The 14,657-nt window shown below is 36.7% G+C and overlaps 1 protein-coding gene across 1 annotated transcript in view; it reads left to right on the forward strand.

The window, feature by feature from the left end:
- LRP6 (low density lipoprotein receptor-related protein 6) overlaps positions 1-14,657 on the forward strand; it is a 115,708-nt gene that overhangs the window by 26,577 nt on the left and 74,474 nt on the right. The window contains exon 3 of the mRNA XM_008577326.1: positions 8,847-9,044. Coding sequence (XP_008575548.1) covers positions 8,847-9,044 — 198 coding nt within the window. The remainder of the gene's footprint in view (positions 1-8,846; positions 9,045-14,657) is intronic.

Here is a 14,657-nt window from a genome sequence, read left to right on the forward strand (position 1 = left end):
CTTCTCCAGCCTCATCTCAAACCTTCCATTTAATGCTACAATAATATTGGAATTTATGTAGCTCCTTTTATACATAATTTGTGCCTCAGTGTGGTCCCTCTTCCTGGAATGTTTTCTCCTCTTGATTTGCTGTAAAACCAATCTGCTCCTCCTTCAAGGCTCAACTTAGGTGTCATTATCTCTGGTTGTACTCACAGCCTCTCTTCTGTTGCTTTCAGAGCACCTAGGTCTTACATACCTCTCTCATAGCTTTTGCTGTGTTATTTGAACACTGTCTCTTCTGAAAACTCCTCAAATGCCAGGACCATTCCTCAAGTGATGTTTATCGTATAGTAGGTGCTCAGTGTTAGTTTAGCTGCTTTGAACTGAACTGATGAAAACTAAATAATGATTAACTTTAGAAAATGTTTTTCTGTGTGAGGAAAATTTGAAAAATACTAAAATATGCAGGACCATGCAAAGCCAAAACCATACAAAGCAATATTAAGAATCAGTGGATAAATTACAATGGTTTTGTGACCTGTACAATTTTTTGTCAAAATATTACAAATTCTTCTTGTCTGCTATAAATATAGAGGGACATGGAACAAGTAAGACAATTATTTATTTAGTACACCATAATTGAAGACATTAGAAATAATGAGAAAATATTTTATTTCATTGTAAAAAAAAAAAATGGTATCAAGAGTAGTTGGAAAAGTGTTTCCACCCTCTTCTCATCATACAACTTAGTGTATGGAGTGAACATCTTTTCTGTGCCTTGGTGAATTGTCTGTTCCTTTTTATGTTTCAATCAGCTTTCAAAACATTTCATTCTTTGCGTTTTTAATGTTGTGAAATATCTTGGAGTTCCTTTAATGTGATTTTCTTTGCTGGTGTCACTTACTCTTGGAAATCTTCAACCTTTTTGTCACAACCGCTTTCCTTACTTATATCAATAAGTTTGCCTTTACCGAGTTCCCCGGGCTGTATATCTATCTAGAGACTTGAATGGCCAGTGATGTCAGCATTCCTGAGGTTAGCAATTTCTTCTATTACTCCATATATGTTCAATTCAAATTTCACTTCCAGTGTTACCTCTTTTCATTTTTTTGCACTTTCATCTTTTTTTTGGTGACTCACTCTTTTGATTATCCATTTTTGTAATATATATGATATATATTTAATAATGTGTGTAATAATAAATAATAATANATATAATATAATATAATATAATAAATATATTACGTGGGTTTTTCAGTGAGAGATAAGCAGGCAGCACAACTGTACATTTTACTGTCTGTGCTTGAACTGAATAACAGATGGGCAGTGGCCAGCCAGTCACTGACGAACTTTGAAGTGATGTGATTGGTCACTGATGATGCGTACTGTCTTTTACATGTGGAGTGGCAGTGAAGTTTGAACTTTGTGCAGTTATTCACTGTTAATTAGTGTGATAACTAAAATTTGAACCATGTTGTTGGGAGATTAGTTTTAACTAAACTGTGGTAACTAAAGTCCACACACATTGGAACCAGGCAAAACAAAGACTGCCTGTACAATAGTAAGAACAGGGTGTTGGAAGGGGCCTATGGAAGTGAGGAATCTTAAAGCCTGCTTAAGCCTTATTTATGGTAAATCTGTTTCTGAGTTGTCATATATAATATACATTTAACAGTTGAGGAACATCTGAGAAAGTGGGCATTTTGGTACAGGTAGAAAGGGTTTAATTTTTGATCGGAGCTTTTGAAGAAAGCTTCCACATGATTTTATTTGCCATTTATATGTTGTACTTCGGCCATATGTATAAGACTTCTTAACCAAGCACTTAATTCAAGGGAATAATAGCTGGTTGGGAAAGGATATATATATATAGATAGATAGATAGATATTCAGCTTTTTTTTTTCCCATTTCTCCTACTCCTTGTAGAAGTCCAAAACAGCAAAAGGATTTACAGGCAAAGCTGAAAAATTTCAGGCTAGGAATGCCTTTAATTTGGATTGCACAATAATAAAAGGATAAATGATACATGGGTTGATATCAAGCTAGGAGCTGTTACGTTATGTCATTGATGGTTCTCTAAAAACCAACTTTTTATTTACTTTTTTTTTTTTGGTGGCTGGCTGGTATGGAGATTCGTACGTATACACTTGACCTTGGTGTTATAAAACTATGCTTTAACCAACTGAGCTAACCAGCCAGCCTCTTTATTTTAAACATTTTGAAACATGTAAACCAGAGGTAAGCTATTAGTTATTAAAATGTTTACAGATAGCATGACCTTTGAAAAGTTGGCACTCAGATTTTATAATTTAGCATTTCGTTATGTAGTTTGACATACTATCACCAAATTCCCAAATTGATAATCAGTTTCTCTGCCAATTTATTCTTCAGATTATTTCTATTATTATGTATTCTGGATAAAATCCTTTGTTATGTGTATGATTTCAGATATTTTCACCCAGTGTGTTACTTGTGTTGTCACTCTCTTAATGGTGTCTTTTGAAGTGCAAAAGTTTTTAATTTTGATGAAGTTCAATTTGTTAGTTTTTTCCTTCTATGGATTGTGTTTTTGGTGTCATATTTAAGAAATCTTTATCTGAATCAAGGTCACCAAGATTTTCTTTTAGAAGTTTTAGGTTTTACATTTACGGCTATGATACATCTTGGATTAGTTTTTATGTGTATAGATTGTTTAAATATTATGGGTGGAGGGTTTTTTTGGCGGGGGCGGGGATCCAGTTGGGAAGACTTTCCTTTTTCACTTAATTGCCTTTGCACCTTTGTCAAAAATCTGTTGATTTTAAATGTGTTTCTGGACTTTCTGTTCTGTTCCATTGATCTATACTTCAGTATAGACACCAAAACTACATTGCCTGACTACTCCAGCTTTTCAGTAAAATTTGAAATCAGTTGTTGTAAGTTTCTAACTATTGTTGAGTTGTCTGTTTCTCTCTTCAATTCTGTCTGTTTTTGCTTCCATTTATTTTGGATCTTTGTTATTAGGTGCATGCATGTTTATAATCGTTACTGATAATTTGACCCTCTTATTAATATAAAATGTCCTTCTGTGTCTCTAGTAATATTGTGTGTGTATGTGCATGTGTGGTCTGATATTTGTATAGCCACTCCAGCTCTCTTATGGTTATTTGTATGGTATATCTTTTCTCTTACCTTCAACCCATTTGTATCTTTGATTCTAAAGTGTGTCTCTGATTACAGCACATAGTTGGATCTTGTTTTCTTATCCAGTTTGACAAGTGTTTTTTACTTGGAGTCTTTAATCCATTTATATCTTAATATTGTTATTGAATTGAGTATATTTACATCTCCCATTTTGCTATTTGTTTTTCTTATGTCTTATGTTTTTTGTACCTCTGCTCCAAATTAACTTCCTCCTTTCATATTAAGTAGTTTTCTAGTGTACTGCTTTAATTGTGTTGAATTTTTAACTATAATTTTTGAGGTTTTTCTTAGTATTTGTCATAGGAATTATAATATCTGTCTTATTTTTTCACAATGAATTTAAGATTAATGCTAATTCAATTCCAGTGAAATATAAATTTTTCTCCAATACTGATCCATTTCTCTTCTTCTTTGCTGCTGTTGTTATGTTTCTGTATGTTATAAAACCACTAATACTGCATCATGGTCATTGCTTTAAGCAATCTTATGTTTTTAACCTATGTATTTACCATTTCTGGGATTCTTTATTTCTTCCTATTGTTAATTTCTGGTGTGATTTCTTTGCCTTAGTGTAGCTTCACCTCCCCCGCCCCCTTTTTTTTTGTCTTTTTTTGTGTCCGGCAACGGATCGCAACCCTCAGTGTCGCGCCCGTACCGGACCGGGACCGGCAATGGGATCGCAACCCTCGGTGCTGCGCCCGCCCCTCACTCAGCCAGTGAGCGGGAACCGGTCTGTATGTGGGATCCGAACCCTCGGCGGGAGCGCCACCGCACTCCCAAGCGGCGCACTGTAGCAGTGCGCCACTGGGCCAGCCCCATTTATTTCTTCCTATTGTTAATTTCTGGTGTGATTTCTTTGCCTTAGTGTAGCTTCACCTTTATTTCTTCCTATTGTTAATTTCTGGTGTGATTTCTTTGCCTTAGTGTAGCTTCCCCCCCCCCCTTTTTTTTTGTCTTTTTTCGTGTCCGGCAACGGATCGCAACCCTCAGTGTCGCGCCCGTACCGGACCGGGACCGGCAATGGGATCGCAACCCTCGGTGCTGCGCCCGCCCCTCACTCAGCCAGTGAGCGGGAACCGGTCTGTATGTGGGATCCGAACCCTCGGCGGGAGCGCCACCGCACTCCCAAGCGGCGCACTGTAGCAGTGCGCCACTGGGCCGGCCCCACCTTCCCCCTTTTTTAATGCTGTTATTCTCATATGTATTACATGCTATAGGCCTAAAGTACAATTTTATAGTTTTGTGTGTGCAATTGTCATTTAATCCATTAAGAGAAGAAAAAGAAAAAATATGTATTTATGCTGTCTCTTATAATTACCCACGTTATTTGTATGGGTTCTGTTTGTTTCTTTATGTGGATTTGAGTTAACATCTAGTGTCACTTCTTTTCAGTCTGAAGAAATTCCTCTGTTATCTCCTGTAGGGAAGGTGTGTGAGCAGCAGAGTCTCTCACTCTTTGTTTATCTGCAAATATTTTTATTTCACCTTAATTTTTGAAGGATATCTTTGCTGTATGTAAGATTCTTGGTTGACTTTTTTTTCCTTCAGCACTTCTAGTATGTTATCTCACTGGTCCATTGTTCTGGTGAGAAATCAGGTGTTAGTCCTATTGCAGTTTCTTTTTTTTTTTTTTGTCTTTTTGTCTTTTTTCGTGTCCGGCAACGGATCGCAATCCTCAGTGTTGCGCCCGTACCGGACCAGGACCGGCAACGGGATCACAACCCTCAGTGTTGCACCCGCACCTCGCTCAGCCAGTGAGCAGGAACCGGTCTGTATGTGGGATCTGAACCCTCGGCGGGAGTGCCGCCACACTCCCAAGCGGCGCACTGTAGCAGTGCGCCACCGGGCCGGCCCCCTATTGCAGTTTCTTTGCAAATGATGGGTCGTTTTTCTCTTTTGCTTTCAAGCTTTTTTATTGTCCTTCAACGTTTGACTGGTGTGTATGGGTGAGTATCTCTGTGTTTATTGTACTTGCAGTTTGTTAAGCTTCTTGAATGTGTGAGTTAATATTTTCATCAAATTTGGGAGGTCTTTGGTCATTATTTACTTGAAATTTTTTCCCCTTTTTTTCTCATCTCTCCTCTGGTACTCCATTTGTGTGTATTGGTATACATATTTCTCATTTCTTCATTATTTTTACTTTTCAGTTCTTCATATTGGGTGATCTCTGTTTCTCTGTCTTCTAGTTTGCTGATTTTTCTGCCAGCTCAAATCTGTGGTTGAACCCCTTCATTTAAGTTTTTATTTTAGTTATTGTACTTTTCTTCTCCAGAAATTCTATTTAAAAAAAAAATAAAATTCTGTCTCTGTATTGATATCCTCTATTTGATGAGTCATTGGTACCATCCTTTCCTTTAATTTTTTTTCCCATTAAAATGCTTTATTTCTATTTCTTTTTTTTTTCCAGAAACTATATCTTTTTTTTATTTTTTATTTTTTTTTATTTTTTATTTTTTTTATTTTTATTTTGTCAATATACAATGTAGTTGATTATTGTGTCCCGTCACCAAAACCTCCCTCCCTCCTCCCTCTCCCCCCTCCCACCCAAGTGTGTCCCCCCCATTTTTTTGTTGTAAGAACTTCAAAAAAAAATGTGGTTGTTATATCTTCCTCCCCGCCCCCCCTGGGTTTTTTTTTGTTGTTGTTGTTGTTGTTGTTCCTTTCCTTCAATTTTTAAACATTCTTATTTTTAGTTCTTTTAACATATTTATAATAGTGACTTAGAAGTCCTTTTGTTGTTGTTCCTTTCCTTTAATTTTTAAACATTCTTATTTTTAGTTCTTTTAACATATTTATAATAGTGACTTAGAAGTCCTTATCTGCTGAGTTTATATATGGGTTACGCTTGCTGTTTCTTCAGATGTTTCAGAAAATTTTGCTGAAAACTGGAAATTTTAAATAATATAGCAAATATAGATTCTGACCCCTTCCTAGGCTTGTTGATGTTGTTTTTGTTTGTTTAGTGTCTTGGCTAGACTAAGTCTGTTGTGTGTGTTTCTCCCTCATTGTGCTACCTCTGAAGTCACTTCCTAATTTTTTCCCCTTCCTTTAAAATATTTTTATGCCTGGTTTTCTAGGGGTTGCCCATGTGTCACTATATTTTAGTGACCAACTAGTGATTGGTTCCTAAACACCTTGAGCCAGTAAGTGTTCTACCATTTTCTTTTGGATCCTTTTGTGGTTTGGGCAATGGTTTAAAATTTTAGGCATTTAAAACTTTATCTCACATTCAGCCAGAGTGTAGCTTGCAAGCATTCTCTCCTGTGTCTCTTGAGAAGGAGCAGCCTTCCTTACCACCAAAGGTGAATTCCCACTTAACAAGGCTCTATCTAGCTGTCTCTTTCCTAGGATCTTCCTGTTAAATTTCTGGCTGGTCTGCCATTTTGTTGCCTGCCCCAACTATTATCACTGGGATAATGGCCCTTCCTGATCATTCGCCACTGAAAGCACTTGTGTTTTTGACAATATTCCTGGGCATGTGTTGTTCCACATATAGCCTCCTCTTGCAGGGCAAGATAGCTGTCAGTCCTTACGGCCTGCCATGTCTGCCCAGGGCAGAACTTTTGTGCCACAAACCTGGCAGTATGGGAGGGGAAGCAAATAGCCCCTAGCTAAAATACCACAGTTCTTATTAAGAGTCAGATTTTTCTTGAATAAATGTTTCTCATTTTGTTGTACGTTCTTTTATCATTTTTCAGAGATTTTAACAGGACAGAGTTGTCCTGTTTTTTCATTCCTCTTATGGGAGAGGATTTGCTGAGCTCCTCGCCAGAGCTACTTTCGAAGGCCTGGCCTCTCTGTATTCTTTTTAGCCTTCCTCCAGTCTTTCTTAACACTGCAGCCAGACACCCTGCTCCTCTGACCCCCTAAAAAATAAAACCGCAAAACCAGTCATTTTATTTCCAATTTTAAAAGTCTTCAAGAGCCTTCATGTTGCCTCAGAATAAAACAAAAATTCTAATGTAGTCTGGCCTGCCTTCCTATATAGTTTATCTTCTATGAATCTAATTATTCTCCTACGTCACATTCTGGACAGTATCCAATCATTATCGTCAATTTAGGGAGCACTTTGATTTTGGTTTCTTAAAAACCAAGGCTCTGACCTATGGCATAAGCATTGACTTTAGAATCCGGGGGATGTAGATTTGAATTTCTGTTCTCCATTTGTTAGCTGTGTGACTTTGATCAGTGTGCTAACTTTTCTGAGTTTTCTCATCTGAAATATGGTGATGAGCAATTAATATTACATAAGGTTGCTATAAGACTTAAGTGAGGTAATGTGCATAAAGCCATTAGTGCAGTGCCTTGTTATCTAGAAAGAATGTTTGTTCCCCACCTGATATCCTTCTCCCACCATGTCTTTGAATAAGCAGTTCATATGGAATAGTGGAGATACCAATATGCGTAAGTGAGATCATTCTAGTATCACCATTCCACCAATTATTTGAGTAAAAATTATACCTGAATTTCAGTTGGGTTTTAACACATTTATTTAGTGCATCACATCTACTTCATAGTACCCTCACTACTGCTTTTATTTGAAGTAAAATACATTAAGAGCTTTTCTCTTACATCAAGGAAAAATTTCTTTTTCTGCAATGAGATAATTAGACTTCATTTTTTATTTTGAAAAAATTTCAAACTTATAAAATAGAAGCCAAAGTAATACTGTTAACTCTTACATATCTTAATCACAGTATAATTTGTGTGTTTAGGAAATTTAACATTAGTACAGTACTGCTATATAATTTGACATACATTCATTTTGTCTTTTTTCCCAATAATGTCTTTATAGCATTTTCTCAACCTTATCAGTCCAGGATCATTCACTTTATGTAGTTGTCTCTTTATTCTCCTCCAGTCTAGATCAGTTCCTCAGTCTTTCTTTGACTTTGACATTGATGTCATCAAAGGCTAATTGTTTTGTAGAACGTCTCTCAGTTTGAATTTCTCTCTGTTTCTTAATAATTTTATTCATGCTATACATTTTATGGCAGGAATACTATGTAAGACATACAACATAAAATATGCTACTATGTTCTTTTTGGTGCATCACCTTGAGAGGTATATGGTGCCAGTTTGTTCCCTTATTGATGTAAACTTAGATGACTTGGCTAAGGTGGAGTTTATTTCTCTAAAGTTATCATTTTCTCCTTTGTTGTTAGTAAGTAATCTGTGGGGAGATACATTGAGACAGTGTAAATATCCTTGTTCCCAATAAACTTTGATCCAGTGGTTTTTGCAATCTTTTTTTTTTCCTTTTTGTCTTTTTTTACTGACCGGTAACGGGATTGCAACCCTCTGTGTCACACCCATACCGGGGACCGGCAACGGGATCGCAACCCTTGGTGTTGCGCCCGCACCGCGCTCGGCCAGTGAGCGGGAACCGGTCTCCACATGGGATCCGAACCCTCGGCGGGAGTGCCACCGTGCTCCCAAGTGGCGAACTCTCCAGTGTGCCACCGGGCCGGCCCGGTTTTTGCAATCTTGGTGATGTTCGCCTGAATCAGATATTACCATAGTAGATGCAAATGGTGGATTATTAAAATTTCAAACACAATTTCTAGGACTTTCAGTTTTAGTATTTCTGAGAGAGCTTTCTTTATCTAATAGTGATAATTATAAAATATTTGGTGTTGTCTGCTTTTGTCATAGCTTTAATTGTTTCTATGATTTTTAGGTTCATGTACTGGACAGACTGGGGAGAAGTTCCAAAGATAGAACGTGCTGGAATGGATGGTTCAAGTCGCTTCATTATAATAAACACTGAAATTTACTGGCCAAATGGACTGACTTTGGATTATGAGGAACGGAAGCTATACTGGGCAGATGCAAAACTTAATTTCATCCACAGGTCTAATCTGGATGGAACAAATCGGTAAGATTGCCTTATGATTTTTTTTTTTAACTTTAAGAAAAGTTCATGATGGCTTGATATATTGATTGAAGTATAAAGCCTAATTTTATTAAAAGAAATTAGTATATTTTTGGCTGTCAAAGGGGAAGAAGAAAAGACTTTTAGTTTGTTCTTTAAAAAAGTAATTACAGGGCCGGCCCGGTGGCGCACTGGATAGTGCGCCACTTGGGAAGCGCGGCGGCACTCCCGCCCGAGGGTTCGGATCCCACATACAGACCGGTTCCCACTCACTGGCTGAGCGAGGCGTGGGAGCAACACCGAGGGTTGCGATCCCGTTGCCGGTCCCCGGTCCGGTACGGGGGCAACACTGAGGGTTGCGACCCGTTGCCGGACACGGAAAAAGACAAAAAAAAAAAAAAGTAATTACATTTCTCATTTATTTTGGTAACATTTAGAACTTATGGACTTTTTTTTCCTTCCTTACTCTGAACTAACTTAGTTCTTCAGTGGTTCTCAACCAGCGATTGTACCTAAACTCCCTCCCAGGATGTTTGGAAGTATGTGGGGAATTTTGGTTAACCTGAGGACTGTGGGGGTACTACTAGCATTTTAATTCCTGGATGGCCAACGATGCTAAACATCTGTAGACATCCAGTACAACTAAAAGTTGTCCCCACTTGAAACTACCAGTAGAGCCATCAAGTACTGCTTGTGGAAGCCTTATTGATAAATCTCTAGACTAGGGCAGGGGTTGGCCAACTTTTTCTGTAAAGGCCCAAATAGTAAATTTTTAGGCTTTGTGTGGGGCATGTGATCTCTGGTTTCAACTATTTACCTCTGCTCTTGTAGTTTGAAAGCAGCTATAGATAATACATAAAGGAATGGGAATGGCTGTGTTCCAGTGAAACTTATTTACAAAACAGATAGTGAGCCTGTAGGCTGTTGTTTGGTGACTCTTGGAACTAGTAGAAAATCTATTTATTGCATGTACCATACATCCAGTATTCAAGGAAGACAAAGTCTATAATACATGAATGTTGAATTTCTTCACAGATCATGTTTAGGTTTTTAAGGATACTATATTCACATTCTTGTGTTTGAATGATTATTTGGGTTTTTAATGCTCTCAATCTAAGATCCCACCAATCGATAGTCTTAGGTAGATGAAAGATTTTTCAAAGTGTAAATATTTGTAAATTCTCTGAACTATGAATAAGGAGCATTTAGAAGTATTGAAAACTAGGAAAGGTTTAAAGAGTTTAATTAAAATTAACTTTTTGTAATCATGGAGTTTTGGAGTATTTTGCCTTGTTTCAAAAAAAGAATGAAATGACTTACAATAAGATTGTTTAAGAATAATTAAAAGTAAGTGTCAAAAGTAAGTTTATGATGAATATAAAATCATAATTGCTGTGTTTGAACTTCAAATCTAACTCTGAGAGGGATTTTAAGAAAATAGATATGGCTGTGTCTTAGTTTTTTTTACTAAAACTGAAGGAAACTATATAGCAAGTCCAAAAACTTACGGATAAAATTAACCATCAAACTAAATTCAGTTATTCAAAAATGCAGTCAGGGCAAACCACCAACAGTCATAAGACCTCCATGATATAGGACTTGGAAGCAGGGAGTGCCAAAATAGCCTCAACTATTTGCTGGACAATGTGGTGGGCTATATTAAGAGCAGCAGCTGAAATGGGAGGATGGAGGGCTGCCTCTCCAACATCAGGCAAATACAGTGTGTCTGTGGTAAAGACAGAAGCTAGAGCAGAGTAGCCCCAGTGAAATCTCAAAATGGACCTGCCAGAGTTCTCATTAAAGACAGGGCTCCACACTGAGTAGAAATGAAATTGAGCAGGATGGGGGCAATAGAATAGAGAAAAACAAGAGGGGAAAAAAAGCATATTCAGATAAGGATGGGGAGGGGAGCATCTAGGACATCTCAGAAAGCAAATTACCATGTATTTGAACATTACATTAGCAACAGAGGAATGAATTTTGTGAAGTTAGAAAAACTACCTTGAACACCACTTTCTTTTAAAGTTCAGGAAAACTAATTTCACATAGATGTGAGAAGCAGAAAAGTATAAAGGCAAAAAGGAGGAAAAATCTTAAGACCAAAAAGAAATGCAAAAAGATAAAAAAGGATTTGAGAGAGAAAAAAAAGAAAGATTGAAGTTAGGCAAAGAAGAAACAGTATACATGTAATAAGTCTCTTAGAAGGAAAAGCAAAGCAAGGAAACAGAACAAATATGAAGTATAAATTAGTAAAAGTTTCTTAAAAAAAGGATTTAAAGATAACATTTTGAGGGTACTTCAAAAAGTTCAAGGAAAGATTTGTATTATCTTTTAATTCTTTTTTCCACAGACTTTCTGAAGTACCCTCATATGTACCTGAGAATATAACCCAAAGCAAACAACAAAAGACATGTTCTAGTAAAATTACTGTACTTTAAAGAAAAGGAAAAACAAACAAACAAACAAAAAAACCCAAAAACTGAGCTTCTCAGAAGAGTAAATGACTTAAAAGGGAAGGAAAATTGGATTAGCATCATACTTTCTAGCAGCAACACTTTATGTCAGAAGAAATGGAAAAGTATTTTTAGGATACCAAAAGGAAGAAAATGTGAGCCAAGCATTGTATATGCAGTAAAACTGACCTTCTTGTATAAAACCACAGACAAACTATTATCAACATGCAAGAAATCAGAAAATATTGTTTCCCTGAGTTCTTCCTGGAAATGTACTCTAGTGACTGAGTTTTAGACAATCAAAATGATGAGCAAGACATGAAAATAAGTTTTGGTTATGAACATTATACACATCTTACTAGATATGGAAGGAGTCAAAATATATCATTTACATTGCTCTTAAAAATGTTACTTGAAATACTTTAGATGACTGGTAGATAATACTTAAAACTGTAGAGCTCAACAGTGGGGAATGCAGGTGATTTAAGTTTTTTGTGAAGAAGGAAACTAGTTAAACATCAAGTTAAGTCATCAATCTAGTTAAATCTAGTAATTTCTCTTAATTTAATTTCTGTTAATTTTAAGACAATGTGAAAGAAGATTCTGGGAAGAACTCTGGAGTCTGTTGAAGGTTTACAAATTCTAGGGGGAAGGCTTGGACTGCAAATTGGCATTTCAGTCAATTTCAGCTCTTAGCACAGTAGCAGCTACTCATCCTCCACCATAGCCCTGTGGTAGACAGTTGTATATGTTTTCCTGGAGCATGTTGCATACAGCTTGAGGGAGCCAGGGTGGGCAAAAACGTTCACTGTTTTCCAAATATCAGGGATCTGTGCACTCACTGCTGATTGCTGCTTCTGATCACAGAGGTGCAGACAAGAGTTGGGCAGCCATTGATGTTGCACCTCTCCCCTTGGTTGCAAGCCCCTCTTCCTTAGGCTGAAGTGATTTCCAGGGGATTTAAAGGGCCAGCACCCTTTACTCCCCACCCCCATTCATTTTTCTTTTTTTTCCCTTTGGGGATCCAGACACTAAAGACTGGAACATTCAAGAGCAACTGCATATATGGGGAAAATAAAAGAATGATCTCGTATGCCCAGAGAGAGGCACAAGTTCAAAAATGACCTGAGAAGACCGTAAGTTTATACTTTAGTCTAATCCTTGGCATAGAGACAAACTGCAACAATAAAAACAAACAAACAAAAAAACCACCCCAGACAAAAAACAGCAATCCGTGGGAAAGGAAGAGAATCTTATTTGCAGAGTTGCCACATTATTAGATCCAAATGCCCAGTTTTCAACAACAACAAAAACAAGGCATAGGAAGAAATAGGAAAGTATGGCCCATTCAAAGGAAAATAAGAAATCAACAGAAACTGTTCCTGAAAAAGACCTGATGGCAGATTTACCAGAAAAGACTTTAAAACAGTTATCTTAGAGATGCTCAGAAAATTAAAGGAAGATGTGGAGAAAGTCAAGAAAATTATGTATGAACACAATGGAAATATTAATAAAGAGATAAATATCCTAAAAAGAGACCAGGCAGAAACTCTGGAGCTGAAAAATACAAAAACTGGAAGGAAAAATTCACTAGAGGGATTTAAAGGCAGATTTGAGCAGGCAGAAGAAAGAATCAGTGAACTTGAAGATAGGACAATGGAAATTATTGAGTCTCAACAACAGAGATAAAGTTTGAAGAAGAGAGAACAGTGCCTAAACCTGTGGGACATCATCACTGGATCAACATAAACATTGTAGAAGTACCAGAGGAGAAGAGAGAAAGAAGGGGCAGAGAGAATATTTGAAGAAATAATATCTGAAAACTTCCCAAATTTGATGAAAGATGTGAATTTAAAGATCCAAGAAGCTTAGTGAAGTCCGAGTATGATGAACTATAAGACCTATACCATGACCAATTATATTAAACTTTCTTTCTGTGACCTAACATATAGCCTGTCCTGGAGAAAGTTCCATGTGTACTTGAGAAGAGTGTGCATTCTCCTGTGCATCTCTCCATTTTGCCGATATTTTCTAGTGTATCATTTTAATACTTTTATTGATCTTTTTGAACTATATTTTGGGGATTTTTTTAAAATTGATTTTTCTAGGCATTACAGTATACTTTTTGTCAAAATCTTCTCCATGGTAATATTAACTTGCTGTAAAGTACAGAAAGTTTACTCTATTGTAGCTCATTCCCTCTCCCCTCCTTTGTGATGTTATTGCCATTTATATTACATATCTGTTATTATCAATACAGTTATACGTATTGCTTTATACAATCTTATGTGTTTTAAAAAAGTTAAAAAGGAAAAAAAGAAGAGTCTTTTGTACATAATCTTCATTTCTTCCAGAGGGTTGGAATTACCATTTGGAGTCATTACCTTGCACCAGTAAAGTTCCATTTTCTCCACTGTCCATTGTGCTTCAGATCTCTTATTTTTAAAAAACCTTTTTTGATTTTCTGTCTTTTTACCTTCTGTTTCTGTTTTCTTATCTGTTGTGTTTATTCACTCATATTATTTCTTAGACTTCATTTCTGAAGTGATTTTATATTTCTAATTCTTTCATCGGTTCTGTCACCTCAATTCTGAGTTTTTTGATTCTGATATGTGTTATTTTTTTCTATGACTAGTATCTTATTTCACAGTCTTTTAGGTTGTCTTGAAATAGGTTATCAATTTGAATTATTCTATTACCATATCTTTCTGGGATATTTTTACTGTCTGTAGGAATGTTATTCTCTGTCATCATTTTTTGTTTGTTTTTAACATTAACTTTTTAATGGGATTTGATTTTAATACTTTGTTTTTTTATTTGCATATGAAATTGTTTTTCTTTAACATGTAGTTTAGACATGAAATTGTTTTTCTTTAACATGTAGAAGGTAGGGTTCATCATAACTTTTCTAACTTCACAGAACTCTCATATCTGTGTATATGTGTTTAAAATAATTGGTAGCTCGGGGCCGGCCCGGTGGCACACTGCTACAGTGCGCTGCTTGGGAAGCGCGGCAGCGCTCCCACCGAGGGTTCGAGGCGGATGTACGGTACAGCAGAAGTGATTTCCAGGGGATTTAAAGGGCCAGCACCCTTTACTCCCCACCCCCATTCATTTTTCTTTTTTTTCCCTTTGGGGATCCAGACACTAAAGACTGGAACAC

This window comes from Galeopterus variegatus, unplaced genomic scaffold (genome assembly GCF_000696425.1).
Source record: "Galeopterus variegatus unplaced genomic scaffold, G_variegatus-3.0.2 Scaffold1492, whole genome shotgun sequence".
Classification (NCBI taxonomy): domain Eukaryota; kingdom Metazoa; phylum Chordata; class Mammalia; order Dermoptera; family Cynocephalidae; genus Galeopterus; species Galeopterus variegatus.